The 23,713-nt window shown below is 41.9% G+C and overlaps 1 protein-coding gene across 1 annotated transcript in view; it reads left to right on the top strand.

Moving 5' to 3' along the window:
• Positions 1–23,713, top strand: part of MYH15 (myosin heavy chain 15) — a 42,365-nt gene that overhangs the window by 14,819 nt on the left and 3,833 nt on the right. Inside the window, exons 16-39 of the mRNA XM_053970130.1 lie at positions 564–743; positions 2,004–2,136; positions 3,893–3,960; positions 5,371–5,458; positions 5,687–5,804; positions 6,035–6,158; positions 6,841–6,977; positions 7,345–7,600; positions 8,036–8,278; positions 8,888–9,064; positions 9,574–9,719; positions 10,304–10,394; positions 11,361–11,750; positions 12,724–12,850; positions 13,981–14,099; positions 14,591–14,787; positions 15,828–16,177; positions 16,723–16,847; positions 18,190–18,305; positions 20,242–20,434; positions 21,086–21,289; positions 22,290–22,415; positions 22,803–22,973; positions 23,471–23,575. Coding sequence (XP_053826105.1) covers positions 564–743; positions 2,004–2,136; positions 3,893–3,960; positions 5,371–5,458; positions 5,687–5,804; positions 6,035–6,158; positions 6,841–6,977; positions 7,345–7,600; positions 8,036–8,278; positions 8,888–9,064; positions 9,574–9,719; positions 10,304–10,394; positions 11,361–11,750; positions 12,724–12,850; positions 13,981–14,099; positions 14,591–14,787; positions 15,828–16,177; positions 16,723–16,847; positions 18,190–18,305; positions 20,242–20,434; positions 21,086–21,289; positions 22,290–22,415; positions 22,803–22,973; positions 23,471–23,575 — 3,984 coding nt within the window. The remainder of the gene's footprint in view (positions 1–563; positions 744–2,003; positions 2,137–3,892; positions 3,961–5,370; positions 5,459–5,686; positions 5,805–6,034; positions 6,159–6,840; positions 6,978–7,344; positions 7,601–8,035; positions 8,279–8,887; positions 9,065–9,573; positions 9,720–10,303; positions 10,395–11,360; positions 11,751–12,723; positions 12,851–13,980; positions 14,100–14,590; positions 14,788–15,827; positions 16,178–16,722; positions 16,848–18,189; positions 18,306–20,241; positions 20,435–21,085; positions 21,290–22,289; positions 22,416–22,802; positions 22,974–23,470; positions 23,576–23,713) is intronic.

Raw genomic sequence — 23,713 nt, 5'->3', positions numbered from 1 at the left:
GGACAGCTGTCCTCTGCTGTATAACCTGTCTTTGTATCTCTTTCTGCCATGTTTTATGGCACGGCATCTAACCCTGCTGATTTGTGAGGAAACATGAAATTTTGCATCTTGCATTAGCAGGAAATTTGTAACAGCAGTAGAAAGTCTCATTATTAAGTGGTCTTCTATTTGATTACTTTCTTGTCCAAGGGCAGGATATCTGTGTATGATCCTAATCCCTCAAAACCAATCTGCCCAGTGCTACAAGGTTTATTCATCTCTTCCTGAGACATGAATGATAAAATGCTAGTTGGCCCAGCTGCCCTGAAAGATAAATCAAACTCTTTCTGGGAGCCATCATAAAGCCTCCTAAGGCAGAAGTGACATACTGAACAGTCAAAGGTGACATACTGAATAGTCAACGGGGTGGTTACTATTTTAACAGAATAGTCAAAAACTTCCTCTTCAGGTTAAGAAGAAATTTTGCAGGCTTAACATTCCATCAGACAAAACTTACAGACTGCATAGCCACTGAAAGCAGGTAGCCTAAACATTTCCCAACAAAGATGCTCTTAAATCCACAGCCACTGGGAATCCTGTCTATCCTTGAAGAGGAGTGCATGTTCCCAAAAGCTACAGATATGACATTCAAATCCAAACTCTATGACAACCATCTTGGCAAGTCACCCAACTTACAGAAGCCCAGGCCTGATAAGAAAAGGAAATATGAAGCTCACTTTGAACTCCTTCATTATGCTGGTGCAGTAAGTTCCTCTGCTGGCAGGCAGACTTTGTATCAGAGGTCTTCCAGGTGGGTTTGACTGTAGCACACAACAAGGGAGGGTGGGAAGGATGAAGAGGGGAAGAAAGGAAAGGTGAGGAGTAAAAACAAATATCTACTCTCTCTGCACAAGTGTTGCAGCATGGTAAGATGCCACCAGACTCCAGGACATCTGCTTCTTACATGCACAATTAGAATGAAATAAAGTGAGGAGGGCTACTAGTTTTGCTGGAAGTGTGTCTTGCTTTGCCTTTATCACTTTTCCTCCAATCTGAGTAAGATTAGTAATTAAACAGCAGCAGCATCTAAATTTTCACCTCGTTTTCCTGGAAAAATGAACTAATTTCTGCTGTAACTCAAGGGACTGTTAAAAGAAAAAAAAAAAATCACTTTTTGTTCATTTTAGGAGCAGTGTGTCAAAAAAGCAAAAGGAAGTGTGGAGGTTCAGTTTACAGTTTCACTGCTGATAAGGTGAAAGAGAACATAATCCAGTACTGTGATACCTGAGCCAAAACTTGTCCAGTTTTGAAGTTCTGTTTGCAGACCAGATAGGCAGAAATAATTTGAGAGGGTCACAGGAATTTTTGAATCAAACTACAATTGATAAGAAGCCTCAGCATAGCAGAACAGGAATTTACCTGATGCTGTTAATTTCAAATTATAATTGAACATTAAACTAATATTGTAATTATTAAAAGAAATAATGCTGATCTTGGTACTTATCTGCAGTTGATAATGCATTCAGCAGAGAAAATTAGAATTTCTATTCTCTTGTGGTACTGATAATAGAACATATTTTCCCACTAAACAGAGCTGCAGCAAAGTCCTGGAGTTAGTTTGTAATAATTAAGATTCTATTAGGAAACCCTAATTATTCCAGTGTAGCATTCTATTTTGAAGTTAAATTTTTACTTGTGTGATCTATACTTCAGCACTTTTCCTGGGACACCAATGCCACATGGTATCTCCACAGATAACCACATGGAGTCCATGAGAAGATGTAGGGACCAGATAGTTTGGAAGGGGTGTGTGGGATTCACATGCTAATTATTAGGAAGAGAGTTTTGGGAATTAGGAAGCAGAGAACAGGAGGGGAAGTGATGAAAACCAGGGCAGCTGGTACTGCTCTGAGCACAGCCCTTCACAAAAAGTCATTGGCTTCAAGCCAAACTGCAAAGAGCTGCTGACTACTCTGAAGGGGACCATTGGCAACCTCTGGTTTGTTTTCAATGCCTTGCTGTAGGTTCCCTACAACATCATTGGGTGGCTTGAGAAGAACAAGGACCCGCTTAATGAAACTGTAGTAGGTATTTTCCAGAAATCATCCAACAAACTCCTGGCAAGCTTGTTTGAAAGCTACATTGGTGCTGACAGTGGTAAGCAGAACCAGCTCACATGGGCTTCCTTTGGGTTTTGGGATGCGTGCTTGGGAATGATTTTCAAGAACTAAGCAATTCTCTCAACTGCAATTGCCTCAATGCTAGATTGAGTGACTAATTATTTAAATGTGCACGACAGCTGTAGGAGTTTGCCAGTTATAGGAAGGAGACTATTATCTCAGCTAGGTTGAATGTATAGTGCCTCTGAGTAACTGTGGCAAGGAGAGCTGTGTTGTGAATAATCCTGTGGGAATTTGAATATGCAAGTGTTCAGACATGCAGCCAAGTGCTGCACAAAAGATTGTGTCATAAATGCCAATGAAAAATAACAGCTCTTTTTTCTCATGCTGTAGTACTCCTTGTTAGTAGGCTAGAGAGTTATGGAATATTTTATTGGATTAGTGTCAAGTACATACAGAAGGTACTGGAACACCATCCCACACTGGCCACAGTAGAAGGCTTTGCCAATATGTCTTCCTTTTTGCTTGCTGCTTTTTTTTTTTTTATTTGACAATGTACATTATACTAATGTATATTTGAGGACATATTTAATCTCTATTCTTTTCAAAGAACTCTTTTATTTGTGAAAAGACATGTAGCAAGCATTCACAAAATTGATCTTAAGTAAATAACTGTATTCATTACAAAGATGTAGCTCTTAGGTCCTGAAGTTGCAATCACTTACAGCCTGTTTATCAGAAACCTCATTTCAAGAGATGCTCTTGTCATTAATCACATGACACTTTCCTAGAAAGCAAGTAGGCTGCAGACTTTGTAATGGGAATGAGATGAAGCTGAATGTAAATAGCAAACACCCTGCCATGAGCAAATACTTGCAAGTCACTAACTGCCTATTTGCCTGTGGATATTCCTGTCTATCCGAATACTACCTTGCTTTTCTTTGGTGTCAGGAGAAAGGAAGCGCCTGTCTAGATTAACCTTTTCCACTCTCATCAGTATCACCTTCTGAAGGTGGAAAGGCTGTGGATAATGGCATCAAGCACATTTCACTCTTCACTTCTCCTTTTATGTTGACAGGTGACACAATGACAGATCTCCTGGGAATGATCTAATGGCCCACTGCTTAAGAAAGATGCAGCAGATACTGTACATTTCTGGGTCATGTCAGGAACCTGTGAAACTTTGTAAAGGTCTTGTTGGAAACTAGCATTCCTTTGGAGGATCTGAGTGATTTTGACTCCAAAACTTTAAGCAAAATTCAGGGGATGCAAAGTTACTATATCTAAAATTAAAAATATTTATTTTCCTCTATTCTAGACAAATCTTACTTGCACAAGTTCAGTGTCTGCATAGCAGAGAATCAGTTTCTATACAGTACAATGTGCAATACAAATTTTCTGTAAGCATTATTTTTCTTTAAGTTTTTCTTTTTCTACATCATCTCACCCTATGGAGCTTCTAATGAACTACAAATTACTTTTGTTAAAAGTGTTTTTCTGCCATATTCATATTTATGGGCTTTTCTGCATAAGAAGTGATGCAGTATAGATCTGAAATACAAATGCAATCCAGAAAGTTTATAGTGGTTTTTGACAAAATTCCTAACTATGTACAGAGAGCTGTGAATGTGTGATGTATCATACATGATATTCAGAATGTCTTGTATAAAATTTGAGCAATCAGAGCCTTTTAGTTAAATAGAACAGCACTACTAAAATGGTCTATTTTCCACACTCTGCCTGCATCCCTTGCTGAGATACAGATTGCTTTATGCTTCTTTTTTCCTCCTTAGGTGACCAGGGTGGAGAAAAGAAACGCAAGAAAGGTGCTTCTTTCCAAACCGTATCCTCATTGCACAAGGTTTGCTACCTCTCCACACCTGGCAGTTTGAGTTAAGACAATGAGTTGAAGAAGAATGTTAAGGGCTGTAATGGATAGGAAAAAATTGATATCCAAGATTGAAATTTGACTTGTGGACAGGGTTCTTGACCTTGGCTAAGGAAATACACTGCTATTAAAACTGCATGCCAGGGGCTGCTCCATTTCATCATCTTGGAGCAGTCAGGACATTGTTCTTTTTACTGTGTTTGAGAAAGTTTCACAAAATGGAGCCAACAACCTGTATCACTTATTTTGTTGCTTACAGCTTCATGCTTGTCTTTGGAACAGGAACTGATTACAAGTCATTTGCTAGTCTCTATCTGATTACTGCTTGTAATGGGATCCTAGGGTTAGAGCAGACATGGAAGACAAAAGTTGTTGAATGAAGTGGCATAAAGCCTCTTGTTTCCTCAGTTATTCCCTTCTTCTGGGACTGGCATGTGCTCCTGGTGGAAGCTGTCATTAGGATCATACCTGAGGAAAAATGGGGCTATTTACCATTTTTTTACCATTACTATCATTTCTATGGGTAACATTGAGGAAGCTGTAATGTAGGTAAACCTCAGGTTGGGAAGGATGTAGTTACCCACAAGTCACACTATTTTTTCTTGTTTGGAGATACTCCCCATGAAGGGAAATCACAGGAAATAGAGACCTGTATCTTACCAGCTAAAGAGGTATAAAGGTGGCTGAAGGAGCACTCAGACAATAAGCCACAGATAGAAGCCCACTTTCCAGCACACATGCTGGTTAGTACCCAGCTCAGGTTGTTTGTTGTCCTGACTGGAGTATGAGGAATCTGCAGTTTGCACAGCTGTGCTGATGACATTACATTCCACCTCCCATGGTCTCCATTTTCTACTTACTGGACAAAACACTTTCTCCAGAGCCTGGTGATCTCTGAATGGTTGGCTTCTTCTGAGCTACCTTGCTGTCTGCCTGGAATATGTCTGATTAAGACCAATAAAGGGAAAATGTTTGGCCAGGAGACAAAAACCCAGCCTTTATGAGGAACAGGTGGGAAAGGTGAGCTCTTCCTACTGAGTGGAGAAACGACTAGACAAAGATCCAGCTGGCTTCACAAAACTGCTCCACCGGATGATGCTGAGTCTTGCTTGCTGTTCATCTGGGGTTTTGAGTTTCTGGGGTTGTAAGCAAAACACATAGCTTCTTTGATAAAACTGATGTGGAATCCTATAATAATGTTAAATTGTACTTTGGTTTATTTGAACACCTTTCTCTCTAATAATTTTGGTATGCTTATAATTTTGTTGGAGAATTTTTAGAAAAATGAGCTTCTTAAATTAACAACCAGCAAACCAAAGAAATAGTGATTGGAATTCCACTAAACCGCTAAAGCTAATAATGTTTTTAATGTGTCTGTTCTAGGAAAATTTAAATAAGCTGATGACTAACCTAAGATCTACAGCCCCTCACTTTGTGCGATGCATTATCCCAAATGAATCAAAAACTCCAGGTATGAAAAAGACAATAGTCTTAAACTTTTAGAATGTTTAACTCTGTCATTTTATTACTTACTTCTGAGTCACCAGATTGTACTTAAATACTGTCTGTGCTTTTTACCTTATCCAGTCATGTTGTTCTCTCAGGAGATGACATCTCACGTTTTCCAATTTTCTTGAAGAAATTAAGATGAAGCCCTGTGGAGAAACTCTTTTTAATTTGCCTTGTTTTCCCCCTGCAGGCGAAATGGATGCATTCCTTGTTTTGCATCAGCTCCGCTGTAATGGTGTCCTGGAAGGCATCCGCATTTGCCGGAAGGGTTTCCCAAACAGGGTGCTTTATGCTGACTTCAAACAAAGGTAATGCAGAGCTATGATTGTTTCCTGTTCCATTCAAGTCTACCTTCCATTCAGTTTGCCTGACATGGAAGGTAGAATTCTGCTCTTCTTTGTGTCTGTGTAGATACAAAGCAGATTACTCTGGGTGTTTTGCTTTGGGTTTTTTATTTTTAAGTTTTTGGGGGAAGAGGGAAAAAACCCTAAAGTGGAATCTAAGCCGATTTTACACATTTTTCATTTGTTATCAAAAGGTACCGCATCCTGAATCCAGGAGCAATCCCAGAGGATAAGTTTGTGGATAGTAGAAAAGCTGCTGAAAAACTGATGGCATCTTTAGATGTTGACCATACCCAATATCGTTTTGGACACACCAAGGTAACTGGAAGAGACTATCATTGCTTATGTAAAGAGAAAAGTGATAGATCTGGTATTTAATTTGCAGAATAGGACACTGCAATTTCTGGTGGTGGTGTTTAATGAAGATTTAAAAATAGAAGAAACAAGCAAAATAGCAGCAAAGTGATAGTAGGTTCTAAGCTGTGCTAGAGAAAATTCAACTCTCTGGCTCAAGTTTCCACAGAGCTTTTATTAGAGCAACTCTACAAGCAGACACAGCACCAGCTGATGCTCCATGCCCCCCCAGTAAAACAACAGCTTATTTAGTATAATATAGGTACATTCAAACATAGAGGGACCACAAGATCAGCTGCATCTTTTGAAATGAGGCTGTGTGGAATTCTCACATGATCCCATTAGCAGGGATTTCTGGGAGTCAGGAGTTGTGGTTCAGCTGACCTACTTGGAACCGTGCCACAGCTGAAGGGTATTGTGGCGATAAAGTAGTTTGGCCTATTCAAAACTGGGGAGATAAAACCCAGTTTTAAAATAACTCTGGAACTGTACAGTGTAGTCCCTTAGGCAAGTAGTATTTGGCCCTCTATACTCTCCTAGGTTATAATGTGTCAATAAGAATACAGGGTGAACCATCTCAGCAAGGTCATTGTAGCTCTGATATAAATCCTTCTTTGTGGTGAACTGACATCTGTGCATATACCAGGTGTTCTTCAAGGCTGGTCTCTTGGGCCATCTAGAAGAAATGAGGGATGAGAGACTTGCTAAAATCTTAACGATGATCCAGGCAAGAGCGCGTGGCAGATTGATGCGGATTGAGTTTCAGAAGATAGTGGAGCGCAGGTATGAAGGCACCCCCTTAAATCTTAGCAGATAATAGTAATTGCCATTTAATTATAAGTTGAATAGAGCCATTAATTACAGTCCCTAAGGCTATAGATAACCCTAAATTAAAAGCTTTAAGTGTTTGTGTGATAAAAATAATAGCAACTGTATGTTAGTTGCCTGCAGCTTTGGTGAAAATGAGATTTGGAAATTTTTTGTGTCTCTGAAAATAAAGAGATCTGGAGGAAGTTTCTTGTAATTCTTGGAAATTAGTAAAGGTTCCTAATATTGCTCAGAAAAAAACTGTGAAACTGACTGAGAATGAAAACAAAACCCCTCACTTTTTCAGTTCAGGCTGAGTTTTGTTTGTTTTCTCTTAAACCAGGGATGCCCTTCTTGTAATTCAGTGGAACATCCGTGCTTTTATGGCTGTCAAGAACTGGCCTTGGATGAAGCTTTTCTTTAAGATCAAGCCTCTTCTGAAGACTGCAGAAACTGAAAAGGAGATGGCCAATATGAAGGAAGAATTTTTGAAACTGAAGGAGGCCCTGGAAAAATCTGAAGCCCGGAGAAAAGAACTTGAGGAAAAGCAAGTCTCTTTAGTTCAGGAAAAAAATGATTTGCTTCTCCAGCTCCAAGCTGTGAGTAGACACATAGATTTATATACTCATTAGATGTTCTTTGAAACGCAAAGGTATACAGACTAGAGTGTTAGTGGAATTCAATAAAAATAAGCTGTTGATCTTGTCAGAGCCTTGCCAAAATTCAGAGTGGATAGAAGTTCTCATGTTTTGGCATATAACCAGGTGGGCTAACAATGCAAATCTTAACAGATTCTGTTTAAGGCAATGTCCACAGCAGTAACATATGCAAGTAGTCTCGTACATGACTAGTCATGCTCACCACTATATCATCCTGCTCTGTTAATTACTTGTCTTCTGAAATCAAGAGCAGGAAGTTTTCCTTGCACTTTGTTGCTTTGTATCAGGCTCCCTGACCAGTTACGGGCTAGGGGACAAGTGAGGGAGAAAAAAGGCCAGGCAGTCATTGCTGTCCTCTTCCTTGTACCACACCAGGAGCAAGACACTCTGGCAGATGCCGAGGAACGTTGTGACTTGTTGATTAAATCAAAGATTCAGCTGGAAGCCAAAGTCAAAGAACTGACAGAGAGGGTTGAGGATGAGGAAGAGATGAATTCTGAGCTGACTTCTAAGAAGAGAAAATTGGAAGATGAGTGCTCTGAGCTCAAGAAGGATATTGATGATCTTGAAATAACACTTGCAAAAGTAGAGAAAGAGAAACATGCTACTGAAAACAAGGTACATTCAGAACTTCACCATATATTCAAAAGAGGCTGGGCATGGATTACCTTTACACAAAGTGCTATGGGTCTTCTGATGGTTTTACACTCTTCGTTAACACAGGACACACTGAAGGGTCAGTATATACAGTAATTGGACTTTATGAGGTGAAAATTGTTACCTCTGAGCCTAAGTTTCCTTTTTTTTTTTTTTTAAGTGAGTCTTACTGCGATTCAGCTAAAGAATTATACCTACTTGTGGCATTTTTAAGTAAACAATCTTCTGCTGTAACCATGAACTCCTCCAGGTCTTCTCCTTAAAGCTTGTAAATGTAAGAAGTTCATCTTGTACTCCTCCCAGAGAGATTCAGAAGCAGGAGTCCATCAATGGGAGTGACTCTGAAAAGAATTTAGTATGTTTGAAACAATGTATTACCCCCATACCAAAAACTGGCAGACTCCCTTAATGGCAATCTAACTCAAAAAGTCATGAGGTGCTGGGACAGGAGAGATCCCTTTCTTTCTCTTGTTTTCCTGCTTACAAGTTCAGACCAGATAGTCATTTGAGATGTATTATGATAATCCCTTCCTTCAAAGTCTTACAAACACATCTTACTTTCTCACACAGGTCAAAAATCTGACAGAAGAAATGGCAACACTTGATGAGAATATCAGCAAACTTACTAAGGAGAAAAAGTCCTTGCAGGAATCTCATCAGCAAGTTCTAGATGACCTACAAGCAGAAGAGGACAAGGTCAACACCCTGAGCAAAGCTAAAGTGAAACTGGAACAGCAAGTGGATGATGTAAGCTGTCTCTTCCTTTATGTTCCACGAGACACATTTGACTACCACTTACAGTGGACCTTTCATGAGCCTGAAAGGTTGCAAAACTTCAAAATATATTCCTCTCCTTTTAGAAATGTACTCCTTGTACTGTCTGTAAAAGGTATAATTACAGAAACACCACAAAAAATGATCTGTGTTCAGCCTTTCAAAGGGTTGCAATAACAAGGGAAAATCCTCCCAACTCACACTTGCAGTGTAATTGGCATGAAGTCAGACAGAACTTTGCCACTAAGAGAACTGTAATGCTTGCACAAATGTAAAGCATGGACCAACCCTTTTGTTCTATTTCTGTAGCCCATTTGCCCACTGGCTGCTAGAAAACAAACCCCGTAAACTAGGATGCTTGTGCTTAAGTGCTTCTGCTTCATAGCTCACTAGAACTCAGCACAGAACTGGGCACAACCTACAATTGACTGTTGTAAACCATCTGTGTTCAATATATTTATTAAGTGACTTTGCTCCTAAAGCTTGAGGGATCACTGGAACAAGAGAAGAAAGTGAGGATGGATCTGGAAAGGGCAAAACGCAAACTGGAAGGGGATTTGAAGCTGACCCAAGAGAGTGTCATGGACTTGGAAAATGATAAATTGCAGATGGAAGAAAAGCTGAAAAAGTAAGAAGTTGATTCTGTTGTACCAAATAAAGCAGCACAGTTCCAGTGTCATTTAAGAGCCTTCAGGTGTGTCATCCTGCTCTGGTTGTGGCTGAAAGAAAATTCCATTATGAAAATGTGTAGCCAAGGAGGGAGGCAAAATAACTCTTATGTACACGACACTTGAAACATTAGAATTCATTAAACTTTCCTACATTAAAAAAAGCAACCCAGAAACTTACTAATGTTTTTCATTGCTTAGAGAAAGCTGAAGAAATTCTATAAAGTTGTTCATTCTAACTAACTGTGGTAGTATTGTTAGGAGACCTGACTGTTAAATATGTTTTCCCATTGAGTCTGAAAATAGCATTGCTTTTGTATGACACAAAGAAGCAAAAATATAATTGCACAAATGCATGCAGAGGCTTGACTCGGAAACTGCTGCTCAGAGGAAAATGTGTTTTCATGCAAATTGTAATACATGAGAAGTGTTTTCATTTTTAGATATGTTAGAAGTTTTATTGAACAACTCTTTAAAAATTTAAAAATCCTAGCTTGACGCTTCAAGGCAAATTGTCACAGTAGGATTTTCCTTTCTGTGCCAGGAAAGAATTTGAAATGAGCCAGCTGAATTCCAAGATAGAAGATGAACAAGCTATAGTGATGCAGCTGCAGAAGAAGATCAAGGAGCTTCAGGTCAGCTGGCTTTTTTATTGTATATCTTAGGATGAGTTTCTCTTTGTGCCTTACTGAAAGACCTTGCAGAAACTTTTCATGGCTAGCTGCAGCTCCTCTTTGAGACACAAAGTGGTACATCTCCATAGATTCCCAGGCAGATCCCTTTTTTCCCTCAGGATGGTTGCTCTATGATGTTTCCTCCCAGTAGCAGGACAGATGACCACAGAATGGTAGTGGTTTCAGTCAAGGCAGAAAGGTCCTGGTGTTTTGTTTTAAGCAAACAATATGGTTCCAAACCATGGAGGTGAGGATAGTTAGTGGAGAGGAGTTCAGCAGTGATAAGCATGGATTTGAAATTTAGAGAAAAGGTTAAAACACACAGGAAATTTTCAACAGAAATTTAAAGGCCAAAGAAATTCAACACAGTCCAAACACAATGTCTGGACCCAAAAACGACAGCTCCACATTTTTTGTTAATAAAGAATATTTATATAACTTGGATAAAAAGTGCAGATTGGTGAAAGGAATCTTTTAATAAAAAAGACTGTTTCCAAGAAATATCCATTATCCAGACAGTTCTACACTCTGCTTAAACCTGTCTTAATGCTCCTAGAGAGAAATTACTCCAGACGTGGAAGTCTTAAAATGAGAATTTGTTGCTGTTACTCCTACTAGCATGTGACTCCTCAGATGTACTTCAGCTGAATGTCAAACCTGTGAACATAAGGTCAATGAACTGGACCTATATGTCTTGAACTAGGACTTGCAGCACAATCTACTGCAAGCAAGATGTGACTCACCATCATTACTGTAGCTCAGGATCTGATTTACTGGCACAAATGGGCAAGTCCATTAACTGCTGAGCTTCTGCAGTGAGGTAAAATGTGGGCTGGCAGAGGGTTTAACAGTTTGTAAGGTGCCTCATGGTCTTCTGATGGGAATCATTGTAACACTGACCCAAAAGTGTTCGTGTTTCTTTGGCAGGCTCGTATAGAAGAACTAGAAGAGGAGCTGGAAGCAGAAAGAGCTGCTCGAGCCAAGGTGGAAAAGCAGAGATCAGATTTGGCTCGAGAGCTGGAGGAACTGAGTGAGCGGCTTGAGGAGGCTGGGGGAGCCACAGCTGCCCAGCTGGAGATGAACAAGAAGCGCGAGGCGGAGTTCCTGAAGCTGCGGCGGGACCTGGAGGAGGCCACACTGCACTACGAGGCCACGGCTGCCACGCTGAGGAAGAAGCACGCGGACAGTGTGGCCGAGATGGGCGAGCAGCTGGACAACCTGCAGAGGGTCAAGCAGAAACTGGAGAAGGAGAAAAGCGAGCTGAAGATGGAAGTGGATGATCTGTCATCCAACATGGAGCAGATGGTCAAGGGAAAAGTAAGGGTCCTGAGGCTTCCCAACCCCCCCAAAAGTCATGGGTAGCTAAGGCTGGTCTGAAGGTTTCTCAGGACACCTGGTATGGCTGAAGTGCTTTAGAAGGTGGTGTCTTGCATCATGCCTCCCTTACCCAGCTGGTGGTACAACCCTTCTTCCCTAGAGATGGGACAGCAATTAAGATGGCTTGTCTGAAACACAGGGTACATCCTCAGTCCCAGGCATATTGTTTATCCATGTATCTCAGGGCACAAAAACATGTCAAGTAAATTTGGCTCTTCCAGGCTGGTGACAGCTGAACTGATGCCATCCAAGTCAGGATATCTCTCACCCTAAGCAGAGTCCTTTCGGATCCTGCCCTTGGTTCACAGTTTTGATCCATGCTAGCACGGAGTGTAAAGCAAAGGCTTGCATGATCACACTGTGTATTTTCACTTCCTACAGCTGAATTGTGGATTTTGTTTCCTGAGCAGATAATCTCAGTAGCTTTCAGAGCACTCAAAATAGATTTGTTTCAGTGCAAGTGAGGAAAAGAAATTCTCAGTATTCTCAGAGTTGGAAAGCTGTCATCAAACCCAATTTATGATAAATAGCAATTAAAGCAGAATCAGTAGAGCAATTTTCATTGGAGGTGATTTTCCCATCTAGCAATTATGAAGTAGCTATGCCTGCACTTCTTAGGCACTGACTGCTGCTGAAGCTCTTGCAGAGCCTTTTTACACTGTTGCTTACATCCAGAACAGAGTTCAGGGAAAACAAACAGGGAAGGTGCTCTGATGGGGAGTCCCATGTCCTGGGATCATAGACATGGGGCTGCCCTTTCCTGCTCTACTGCTGTGATATTTGTGTCTTTGCTATCTGCCATTCCTCTGAAAGACAAACACACAGAAAAACTGATACATTTTGAAGGCTAGAGCTTCCAAATATTTGCCTGGAAGCTACAGCTTGCTTTGTCTTTTCTCCTGATTCCAATTAGGCCAATGCAGAGAAGCTTTGTCGCACTTATGAAGACCATCTGAATGAGACAAAAACAAAACTGGAGGAAATGACTCGCCTCATGAATGACCTCACTACTCAGAAGACTAAACTCCAGAGTGAGAATGGTACGTGCATGTTCTGCCCAGATAGAGTGCTTCCCAGGAATTTATATGGGGCACCTCTGCACTGCATCAGTGAGATGCATTCTGCAATGCATCTGCTCTGAAGGTGGCAAGGTTGGAATTGCTGAATGGAGCAGTAGCTTTGTGTCTTTTGACATTTCTATCTTCAGTATTCTTATAACCTTGGTGGGGACACCTTGCCTTGGACTGGCTTTTAAAACAAACCTATACCCACATTTATCAGCATACAGTAATACCGTTTCATAAGCCAAAATGGATGTGCCAGCTTGGAACCCAGGATGTGCCAGGCTGCCTAGGTGCCTACTTTCAGGAACAAGCATATGTGTATCTAGAAGTACTGGAGGGAAAAAGGACTTGTGCCTGTGTGAATCCCATCTTCCTCAGCCTGACCTTGAGCATTGCACCCTAGAAGATGTTCACATATCCTCTAAATACCACATGTCCTCTAACTTCTTGCTACCTTTCTGGCCAGAGAAGTATTATTTAATTTCTGCATTCTCATCAGATGCCACTGTTCTGTGTATTTTTAGACATATTTTTCATTTGCTGTTAGCTGTAACTTCTGTGTCTCCTGTAAGACTGTGGTTTTGACCCTGCAGTGACACACTTCCTGTGCCCAATTATGTTTTCCTTATGCATTCATCTGTTCTGTATGCTGGTCATTGTGAGGTTCTCAGGGTGCTTTGCAGCCCTCTGAAAAGAAGTCTGTGGAAAAGCAATATAAAATAGTGAAAGAAGTGAAACCAGCTACAACTGCCCATGAAAATAAGCCTCAGTCTAGTCTGATTCACAAACTGAAGTAAAATTAATGAATCAAGCTATTGACAGTATAAAAAAAACCCCAACTGACCAAACAAGAAAACTCAAGTCATTAAACCCACCCAAAAAAAGGAAAAAAAAAAAAAAAAGAAAATCTAAGAAAAACTATCCTGGTGAAGTATCTGATGGTTACAACTTTGGAAGAAGCTTCACAACAGGTTGATCACAATCACTGTGAGTTCTTTTCCTCAGCAGAATTGGACAGGTAGAACTATGATTTTTGACTGCAACTTTGTCATTTCATCATCTTGCTCTTTTTTTCTTGTTTGCTTATTTGTCAAATCTTGTGGCAGGTGAGTTTACTAGACAACTTGAAGAGAAGGAGTCACTGATAAGTCAGCTGTCCCGGGGAAAAACATCCTTTACTCAACAGATTGAAGAACTTAAGAGACAGCTAGAAGAGGAAACCAAGGTAATTCTTCATCTGTGACCCATTCCTTGAAATGCAATGGTGAAAAGTGTTCATGTTCAATTGTAGCCTAGATAAAAGCTGAAATGAGACATAGGCATGACAATGATTCCTACTAATTGTACTGATATAAGTTCCTGCCCCTGACTGAGGCAAGTCACAAGAGAAGAGTTTGGGAAAATCATCGGCTAAATAAATCATAAATGCTAAATAAAACTTACCCTGCAGGATAGCCAAAATCTCAGGTCTTACATCTTAAAAGTTTGGGTTGTTTCTCTAAAGCTGTTAAATTATCCTCAGTCTTGACAGCTTCCTCCTCATGTCACCAGTTAGGGATGACTTCAAACAATTTTCACCTCACTTGACCTGGACTGTCAAAGACAGAGGCAAAAAGGAAAAAAGAATCTTAAGCCTCCATTTGAATTTCTAGGGGCTGTTTGTTTTGGTTTTGCTGTAGGTAACCTTGCAATGCTGTGGCCTTTCTGTCCCTGCAGTCCAAAAATGCCCTGGCTCATGCGCTGCAAGCAGCCAGACATGACTGTGATCTCTTGCGGGAGCAGTATGAGGAGGAACAGGAAGCCAAGGCAGAGCTGCAGCGGGCTCTCTCCAAGGGAAATGCAGAAGTGGCACAGTGGAGAACAAAGTATGAGACTGATGCCATTCAGAGAACTGAGGAGCTGGAAGATGCCAAGTGAGTTATGTGGGCTTCAGCATACCCTTGATTGGCAGAACTGTGCTCACCAGGTCTTGTTGTGTGCTAAGGGTAATTAACTTTCCTGGCTGGAAAGTCCCTCTGACTCAATGCTGTAATTTGGGGCTGTCCTTCTGTTCTTATTGCTTGGGCAGGTCAATGTTTCTGCTGAGTGCCTGTTTCTGGAGCAGTGGATGCAGATACGGGGGTTTATTTGAGAACTAACAAAATTAGATAGTCCTACTTAGTTACATCACACTCTCTTACTTTGCCCCAGCCCAGTACTATTTTTCCTTGGTCTTGACTTCCCTTTCCCACTGGGAAGTGACGGCTGCCCTGGGAAAGCAGGGCAGAAAGTCATGTTGGTTCACACTGTACAGCTGCTCCCAGTTACCAGGCTCAGGTTGCTGGGCAAGGTCTCTGAACATCTCCAACTTCTGCCTCTACACATCTCTGATCTGCAGGATCTTACCACACTTTCAGCATATTTTCTTAATGTATTATCTCCACAATCCTCTTTCTAGGCCGTGCTTTCTTTCCAGCACCTCTTCTTGCCAGGACTCCCTGTTTTCCCGATCTAAATAGTCTATGAACAAAAGCCCAGGGCATGACCAGCCTCCTAACTGCTGGTTGTCTCATATCTCTTAATCGGAGGAAAATGACACTGTCATTTAGAGCAGGTCTTATAAAAAAATTACAACCAGCCCATACTGGTTGCAGCTAGTAAGTAGCTAGCTGGTGCCTAAGAGTTCAGAAGTTCAATTTCAAATATGCACAGACACGCAACAAAATGTTTTGCCACATACCACTATGCATAATTTAAGCCTTTTTTTCCCATCATAGCTCCTTCTCTCTAGAAGAGAGGGAGAGGCTCAACTTCCCTCTCTGTTCCTCTTCTTCTTGCCCCATCCTCATCCTCACCCCCTCCCTATTCTCCCTTTAAGAACTGATTTACTGAGTTATTGCTTTGGTGTCAGTTTTTCTGGATAACACAGCTGCAGTGATACTTGGTCATTTCACTGTGTCTTCCCACCTGGTAGGAAGAAGCTCGCTGCTCGCCTGCAAGAAGCTGAGGAAGCAATTGAGGCAGCCAATGCCAAATGCTCCTCTCTGGAAAAGACAAAGCACAGGCTGCAGAATGAGCTGGAAGACATGATGATTGACCTGGAGAAGGCCAACTCAGCAGCTGCCTCGCTGGACAAGAAGCAGCGTGGTTTTGACAAGATCATCAGTGACTGGAAGCAGAAGTATGAGGAGTCACAGGCAGAGCTGGAGGCTTCCCAGAAGGAGGCCCGTGGCCTCAGCACTGAGCTCTTCAAACTGAAGAATGCCTATGAGGAGACACTGGACCACCTGGAGACTTTGAAAAGGGAAAACAAGAACCTCCAAGGTAGGCTTCATTCAGGTCCTGCAGCCAATGCAAGAGCCACATCAGCAGATGGCTGGAGGGATGCAGGTGCCCTGCAGCAGCTGTGGGGAAAGATGCTTATCTCATCCTGAGATGAGTTTCCGATGTCATTTGAGACACTGATGCTGCCAGTGAATGTTTTGCACATGGAGACTGGTATGACCAGAACAGAGGCTTCCCTTTGCCCCCTGCCAATGAAACTCACTGGCAGAGGAGGCAGTCTCAAGTGAGGAACAAGAAAGATCATAGAGGTGCAGTGGATGAAGCCTAAACAGAAGTTTTTATCTGCAGATCACAGATAAAAACTAAATCACTATAGCCTCTTCAAAAAGCATTCACAAGAAAAGGTGTGTCTGCAAGTTGTTCAGGTAAAACATCTTGCTGTAAGTGAAAGTAAGGCAGGGCTCTTGTACAGAGACACCCCTGAGGTAGCAGTTTGAGGCATGGGTTCTCTATTCACACTCTATGAATTGCAGGATGTTCCAAACTCTCTGTTTGCTAAATCCATCCATCCTCTTTTGTTTCAGAGGAGATTTCTGATCTCACCAATCAGATTAGTGAAGGAAACAAGAGCCTCCATGAAATAGAAAAAATCAAGAAGCAGGTTGAGCAAGAGAAGTCGGAAGTTCAGCTGGCTCTGGAAGAAGCAGAGGTAAGGAAAGAAAGCTCAAGGGAAAATGAGAAGGTGTCTTTATCAGGATTTTCCATAATTTTCATCTGCCCTACTTTACCAGAACATGTCTTCCACAGCTCTGAGATGTGGAGAATGATTATGTACTCTGTCAAAAAGCTTCCCCTGCTAGGAAGGGAAGAATACATCAGTTCTTGAGGGATCTAAGGGGCACAGTTTACTTTCCTGGACTGTGTGGAATGGCTTTCTAAAACTCAGTGGTATTAGGAACTAACAAAAGTAAAGTGATGATGTATCTTACTTTAGATGTTAAAGAAATGGGTTAATGCAGATTTTCTCCCTTTCTTGTGAATTTGGGCCTCTGGCAGTCACTGCTGATGACAAAGAATTTCCACATGCCTTTCCCATTAATATGGTGTGGCTCCTGGTCATGATGTGTGGACCTGCTGCATCTTGGTTGGAGATCAGCAGGGATTTTGTACAGTTTTGTTTTCACAATCCTCATTCCTCATTCTCTCGATGGAAGCCTAGCTAAGCTTGTGCAGTTCCACCCTTCAGAGAGCACCTCCCAAAATATGGTGTTCAGTTCTGTGCTTTCATTCCTGTTGAGGGAGAGCAGCAGGGAGACAGAATGACACTGGCTTATACGAGACCTGAAAGTCAGAGGCCTTGTTATTTCTTTATGGGCTGTTGTCTGCTTAGTTCTTCACTTCTATATATAAGAGAAATGTGGGAATAAAGACAGGAACAAATCACCCATTTCACAGATTTGTCTTCATGTTAATTGGAAAGAATGAACAGAGAGTTTTTGCATTTTGTCATACAGAGCTGATGTCTGTTACTTCTTTCCTTGAAGTCATCTTGCCTAATAAGGTTATGTAATTGGGAAGTTTCCAACACTTTGTGATTTGGAGAGATTTTTGTGAGCGGGAGCGAATGGATGTGTGGACCCCTTCACTCTCCCAACAACAATCTTGTTTTAGCTTACCCCTGTCCCTTACAAGCCTGTGAATTTCTGGAGGGTGTCTGTACAGAGGTGTGGAGTGGAGAACGTCTGTTGGTGTCAAAACCATGCAGGCAGGGCTGAAGGTGTTGGGGTGTTGTTTGGGTGTTTTTTTGTGAGCTGTGGACTGTTTGACAATTTGTCCTCTGAGGAGCTTGCTGCTCGGTTTTCCAGCTGTCAGGTTGCATTAGAAGGCAAATAAATGTGTTGTTTTGCCATGTAAGCTACTTGTGTCCTTGCCTAGAGAGAGAAGGAGGAAACAGGAAGAGAAGTGTGAAGGGATCATGTTTGTGCAGCTGTTTGTAGTTTGGGGAAAAAATCAATTCCTGGTTTGCAAGCTCTTGGTATTTTCTATTTCAGGGAGCTTTGGAACATGAAGAAAGTAAGACTCTTCGTTTTCAGCTTGAACTTTCTCAGGTTAAAGCAGAGTTTGAAAGGAAATTGACAGAAAAGGAGGAAGAAATGGAAAATATAAGGTATTGTGCAGGAAGCAGCATGTTTCTTAAGGGAAAAGTCTGAAAAGACTGGAACTATTCTCAGAACCCAAGCCAGTTAAACACACCGCAGATAGTTATGCCAGCATAGGCAGATACTGTCCGTACCAGAAACCAAGACAGCTCTGACTATCTGCCGAAGGCTAGCCCTGCCACATTTCCCTTGCTCAGTTCAAATATTCCTGTCAGATCAGCCTCTGACAGTGTACAATTAAACCCATCATGCATAACACACTGCAGCTGTAAAAAAACTGGCTGACATACTCAATTCACAGCAGACCAGGGCCACTAACTGTGTATGTTGACAATGTGGAGGTAAGTAGATCTAGAGAGCTGTCATCTCCTTATCCTGTGTGGGATGGCTACCTCCCAGGGGGACCCCCAGGCAAAATCAGCAGTACTTGCCTCAGTGGTGCTCAAACCCATACTATCTGAAGGCATTTAGTTAATTTATGCAATTACAGCTACACTGAGTGTGGGAGGATGTGAAGAGCTTGCTGTTATGTGTACACCATTAGGGTAAGCAGTGAGAATTGCAGATGTGCAGAAAGTGTGAATGGAACAGGAGAGGAACTTGCAGGCAAGATGGATAAACAGTAAAAAATGGAAAGCAATTAGGTGAGAGGAGGATGGTGTCTTTTGTCTCTCCCCTCCCACCCAGCAGAAAAGCAAGTCTGAAGAGTTATACCCTTAAGAGGAGGCCATGCTAGCCTATGTGTCTGTGCAGTTATTCAGAAAACTTTAGCCTTGAATTAGTCAGTGTTGTGATGTCATTAATTCAAGAATCATATTATTGGTTATTGATAGGCTAAAGGATAGGGAAGGGGAAGTCCAAGGCCCACCCTGGCCAGCATACCCAGAGGGATTGATATGTTAATTGCTTCAGAACCAAGAATATTTTGGCCCTTTCACCTTCTGGTGTCCTGCAGATGTTTGGATTGCAGAGATCTTGGGACAAGCTGTGCTAATCAGTGCTTTTTGCTTCAGTTTCACAATGAGTGCTCTGTGTTGCTTACTGGAAGTCTTGGGCAATAAAGCCCTCAAGTTTTATCTTGTTGACTTGGTGATTTCCCAGAACTCCTACACTTTCAGCAGAACTTGGCCAGCAGTGAAATAAATGTTTCCAAGTGTGTCCTATTCTGTTCTTTGAGTTACTTTCTGATTTTAAGAGAGCAAAACTTTCATTGTAGGACTTCTCTGTTACAGAATCAAGAAAATTAGGCTGTTTGTATCTGCTTTGTCTTTAAACTGACATTAAGCTGCCTTTCCCAAGGGGACCAGGCTGTCAGCTGGGTGGGTTAAAATCACTTCTAAATTTAGATGTCCGTAACACAGATTTGTATTAATGAATCATTCCCCTTATAATTAGCACGAGAGAAGTTTTTTCAACATCTGTTTTAAGACACAATAAATTGTAGCTTACACGTGCCATTTACTATAAAGAGCACCTAGAGCTTAGAATGTAGCAACCTACCTTCAATTTGATTAATCCCCTCCACTAATGCCTTCAGTAAAAGGCTAAGATGTAAATCATTCCAGGAAATTATTCAGTAAATATTTTACTAAGTGACTGTTAGGCTGGAAGTGCTTCTTGTCAGGTTCAAATCCATACTTGCTTGTGTTTACAAGAGCTCTGAGAGCACTCCTTGCTCCAGTACTGCCAAAGGAAATACAGAAGAAAGATGCTAGAGGTGCTTACAGATCAGGAGTTAGCTAAGGGTGTGAAGCACATCAGCCAGTTAGACAGCAGTGAGGCACTGCAAGCTATGCATGCTATTATGAGTGCTACCTATGTCCATCAGAAATACACTATTTCTGTAAGGGAGACACTTTCAGAAAGTGAAGTACTGCTGCAAGTACTTCTGTGTCCCTGAACAGAGAGGAAAATCATTCCATTCATCCTTCATGTCCTTTTCAGGAGAAACCAGCAACGTGCCATAGACTCACTGCAGTCCACCCTGGATTCTGAAGCCCGCAGCAGAAACGAGGCCATCCGGCTTAAGAAGAAGATGGAAGGGGACCTCAATGAGATGGAAATCCAGCTCAGCCATGCTAACAGGCATGCTGCAGAAGCAACCAAGTCAGCACGAGTCTTGCAGACACAAATAAAGGTACTGGTGACCCCAAGCACCCAGCAGTACTCACGGGCTGGGTTTCCTTAGCACAGACCAAACCAGCAGTGGTGATGGTGATTAAGAGAGAAGCTACTCCCAACAATGTAAAGGGAAAGCCTTGGTGATCATGTCTGGCATAGGAAAATACTGAAATGTGGATTTCTTCTCAGACTTGCATACAAGCTGGACAAGATCCAGTCATAAAACCCTTGCCGGCTGCAGCCTCTTGCAGGGGCAGAAAGGTACAGCATGAGGAACTGAAAACCTGTCATTTTCCTGTGAGCTTGCAAGGCTTTTAAAAGAAGCAGAGAACAAGTGGGTTGTTTGGAGTACAGGGATTGTGTGCATATTCAGCTTTCTTGTTTGTGTCAACCTTTGTAATAGCTTAAAAAAAAAAAAAAGTGTTTCTTGCCAAGGCACCTCTTCTGTTGTCTCCTCTCCCAGAACCACCAGCTCTGAGAGATTTGAGAGCGTAGATTTTTTTCCTCCATTGCACTACATACCACAAAAGCTATTCAACTTACAGTTTGGAAAGAAAATAAAAATATAATAAATTTTAAAAGTACTGAAATTCTTGAGGTTGATCCCAGGTAGCCACTGCAATCTGATATAAGGACAGAGGCTTGAAATGGGGTTGTTTTATTTTAGGAGCTTCAGGTGCAGCTGGATGACTCAGGACATGTGAATGAAGATCTGAAGGAGCAGCTGGCGGTCTCTGACAGGAGGAACAATCTTCTCCAGTCAGAGCTGGATGAGCTGAGGGCTTTGCTGGACCAGACTGAACGGGCAAGGAAGCTGGCAGAACATGAACTGCTGGAAGCCACTGAACGTGTGAACCTGCTTCACAGTCAGGTTGGCTCTTTCTGTGCCCTCTGCCTCACTGGTTAACCTGAGCCTTCTCTGTTGATCACTGACACTGTTTGTCCATGGCCACCACAAGTCTGGCATGCCTCCAGAGGAAAAATGAGGCAGAGGAGTTAAGTCACTCTGGGGATGTGCCACCTGACTCCAAGTTAGCTGGAACAGATGATTCATCCAACTGCTTTAAACAGCTTCCAGGAAAAACACTGATAGAAAACAAAAATAGTAAAGTTGATTTCCTTTATTCTTCCCCGCTGTAAAACCAGTTTCCTGCTTTAGTTAAGCCATGCCCTAGACAGTGAGGTGTTTCTCTGGAGTGCAATGCAGGCGCTGCTTTTGTGATGTTACTCAGCAGTGAAAACCACAGGGCTGGGCTCTCACAACAGGGAGATGATGCAGGGCAGGAAACAACAGGGACCCACCTGCAGCAAAGTGCCCTCTATGCCTGCAGGTCTCCACTGAGATCAGCCTTTGGGTGTTGTCCCGGTGGACACTGCCATTTCTAGGGTGCCATGGAGGGGCATGTCCTGACTTGACAGCATTTTTTCTAAAACCCAAAGCTTCTCTTCACCAAATAATAGTCACAAAGAAATGAAAATATGCTACAGGCTGGCAATGTTTTGCAGTATTTTCTCCTGCCCATTGGTGATGTTGTTTTAATCACCTCAGTAGCTGATTAATTTACCAAAATGAACAGCTTTATTGATTCTTCTATTTCAGCCTATTGCTTATTATTTTATCTAAATCAAAATGTGAATATTTACAGCTTTGAGAGTATTTTTAATATTTCTTCAGTTTGAAGCTACCGATGCTAGTCAAGGCAGCCCTTACCACATAGCTGGGTCTCCATTCCCAAATATTGCTCTGAGTAATCCAGAAGTGGCAAAAATCAAGGAAGCCTTGGTGTGCTATGGTATTTAGAGTAATTGTCTCTAATCATCACTTTTCCTCCTTTTCATTTCCTATTCATTTGGGAAAAACTTAATAAAAGAACACAAGTTTGATCAATCAAAAGAAGAAGCTGGAGGGTGACATTTCCCAGATGCAGAATGAAGTGGAAGAATCACTCCAGGAGTGTCGGAATGCAGAAGAAAAAGCCAAGAAAGCAATCACAGATGTAAGTAGGCTGGTTTCTTGCTCACTTCTTTTCATACCACAGCATCTCAGGACACTAGAGTGTAGTGAATGTCACAGGCTTACTTGTAGGCATTGTAAATTAGAAGCCTAGTGGTAAAGCACAGGGATAAAGAAAACGAGAAAAAGGGAGAGGTGGAATCTTAAATAAAAGCATTAGAACAGAGAGGAGGGAAAAGGCCTCCAAGGTTTTTCTGTCCTTCCATTTTCTCTGTCCAGGCAAGATATGCACACAGAAGGTATTCTGTGGAGCTTTGGCTACAGTGATTTATCCAAGAAAGGGATAGTTCAGGACTGATCTTCCGGCATTTATTCTGAAACATAATCCAACAGCACACAGAATTTCCTGTAAAATGTGGTTGTTTTTTAGGCAGCAATGATGGCTGAGGAGCTCAAAAAGGAGCAGGATACTAGTGCTCATTTAGAGAGAATGAAGAAGAACATGGAGCAAACCATTAAAGACCTCCAGAAGCGACTGGATGAAGCAGAACAAATAGCTCTGAAAGGTGGGAAGAAGCAGATCCAAAAACTGGAATCCAGGGTAAGTTTGTGATCCAACTTCAGACCGCAGCCTTCTGCTTACAGAATTGGCACCAGATCTGTAGCCTAGTGCTGCCTAATAAGTTCACAGAGGCTGAGAGGGGGTAGTATGGACACTTTCCTCTGTTTCACAAAATGCAGGTGAACAATTTGTGGAGGCATGATTCCCCTTCATTATCCAGCTATGAGCTGCTGACCAGCAGATGAACAAAGCCCTTGACTAGAAAAGAATTAAAAGCCCCAGCACCTAAACTCAGCAAAAGCCTCTCCCAATGCTTGCTTTGGTTAAACTTTTTTGGCCTTTGCACATGTCTGCACTTTTGACTAATGGTGCAGCTGGAATACTTTTATGAAAAAACAGAGTGGAAAGGTGATGTCTTCCTGAAATTTGACTCTATGGAGATACCTAGCAAGTAAGCATTTCTTGAACTGTGAACCAAATTATCTGCTGCTTTACATATAAGTAGCATAATGGCAAGGGTTTTCCCTTTTTTGCAGGTTCGTGAGCTGGAGAATGAACTTGAGACTGAACTCCGTCGCAATTCGGATGCCCAGAAAGGAGCCCGCAAGTTTGAGAGACGCATAAAGGAGCTGACTTACCAGGTATGCAGCCAGCACCAGGTCACCGGCAAGACGTGTTGTAAGTAGCCTCAGGGTTACAGTGAAGGAGGAAAAATGGCGTTAGTCAGACCTTTCTGAATGCTGGAAGCTTTAGGCAGAGGAGGAACATCTCCCTACGGC

The sequence above is a fragment of the Vidua macroura genome, chromosome 2, assembly GCF_024509145.1.
Source record: "Vidua macroura isolate BioBank_ID:100142 chromosome 2, ASM2450914v1, whole genome shotgun sequence".
NCBI lineage: Eukaryota > Metazoa > Chordata > Aves > Passeriformes > Viduidae > Vidua > Vidua macroura.
The sequence above is the reverse complement of the archived record's forward strand: the minus strand, read 5'-3'. Positions and strand labels throughout refer to the sequence as shown.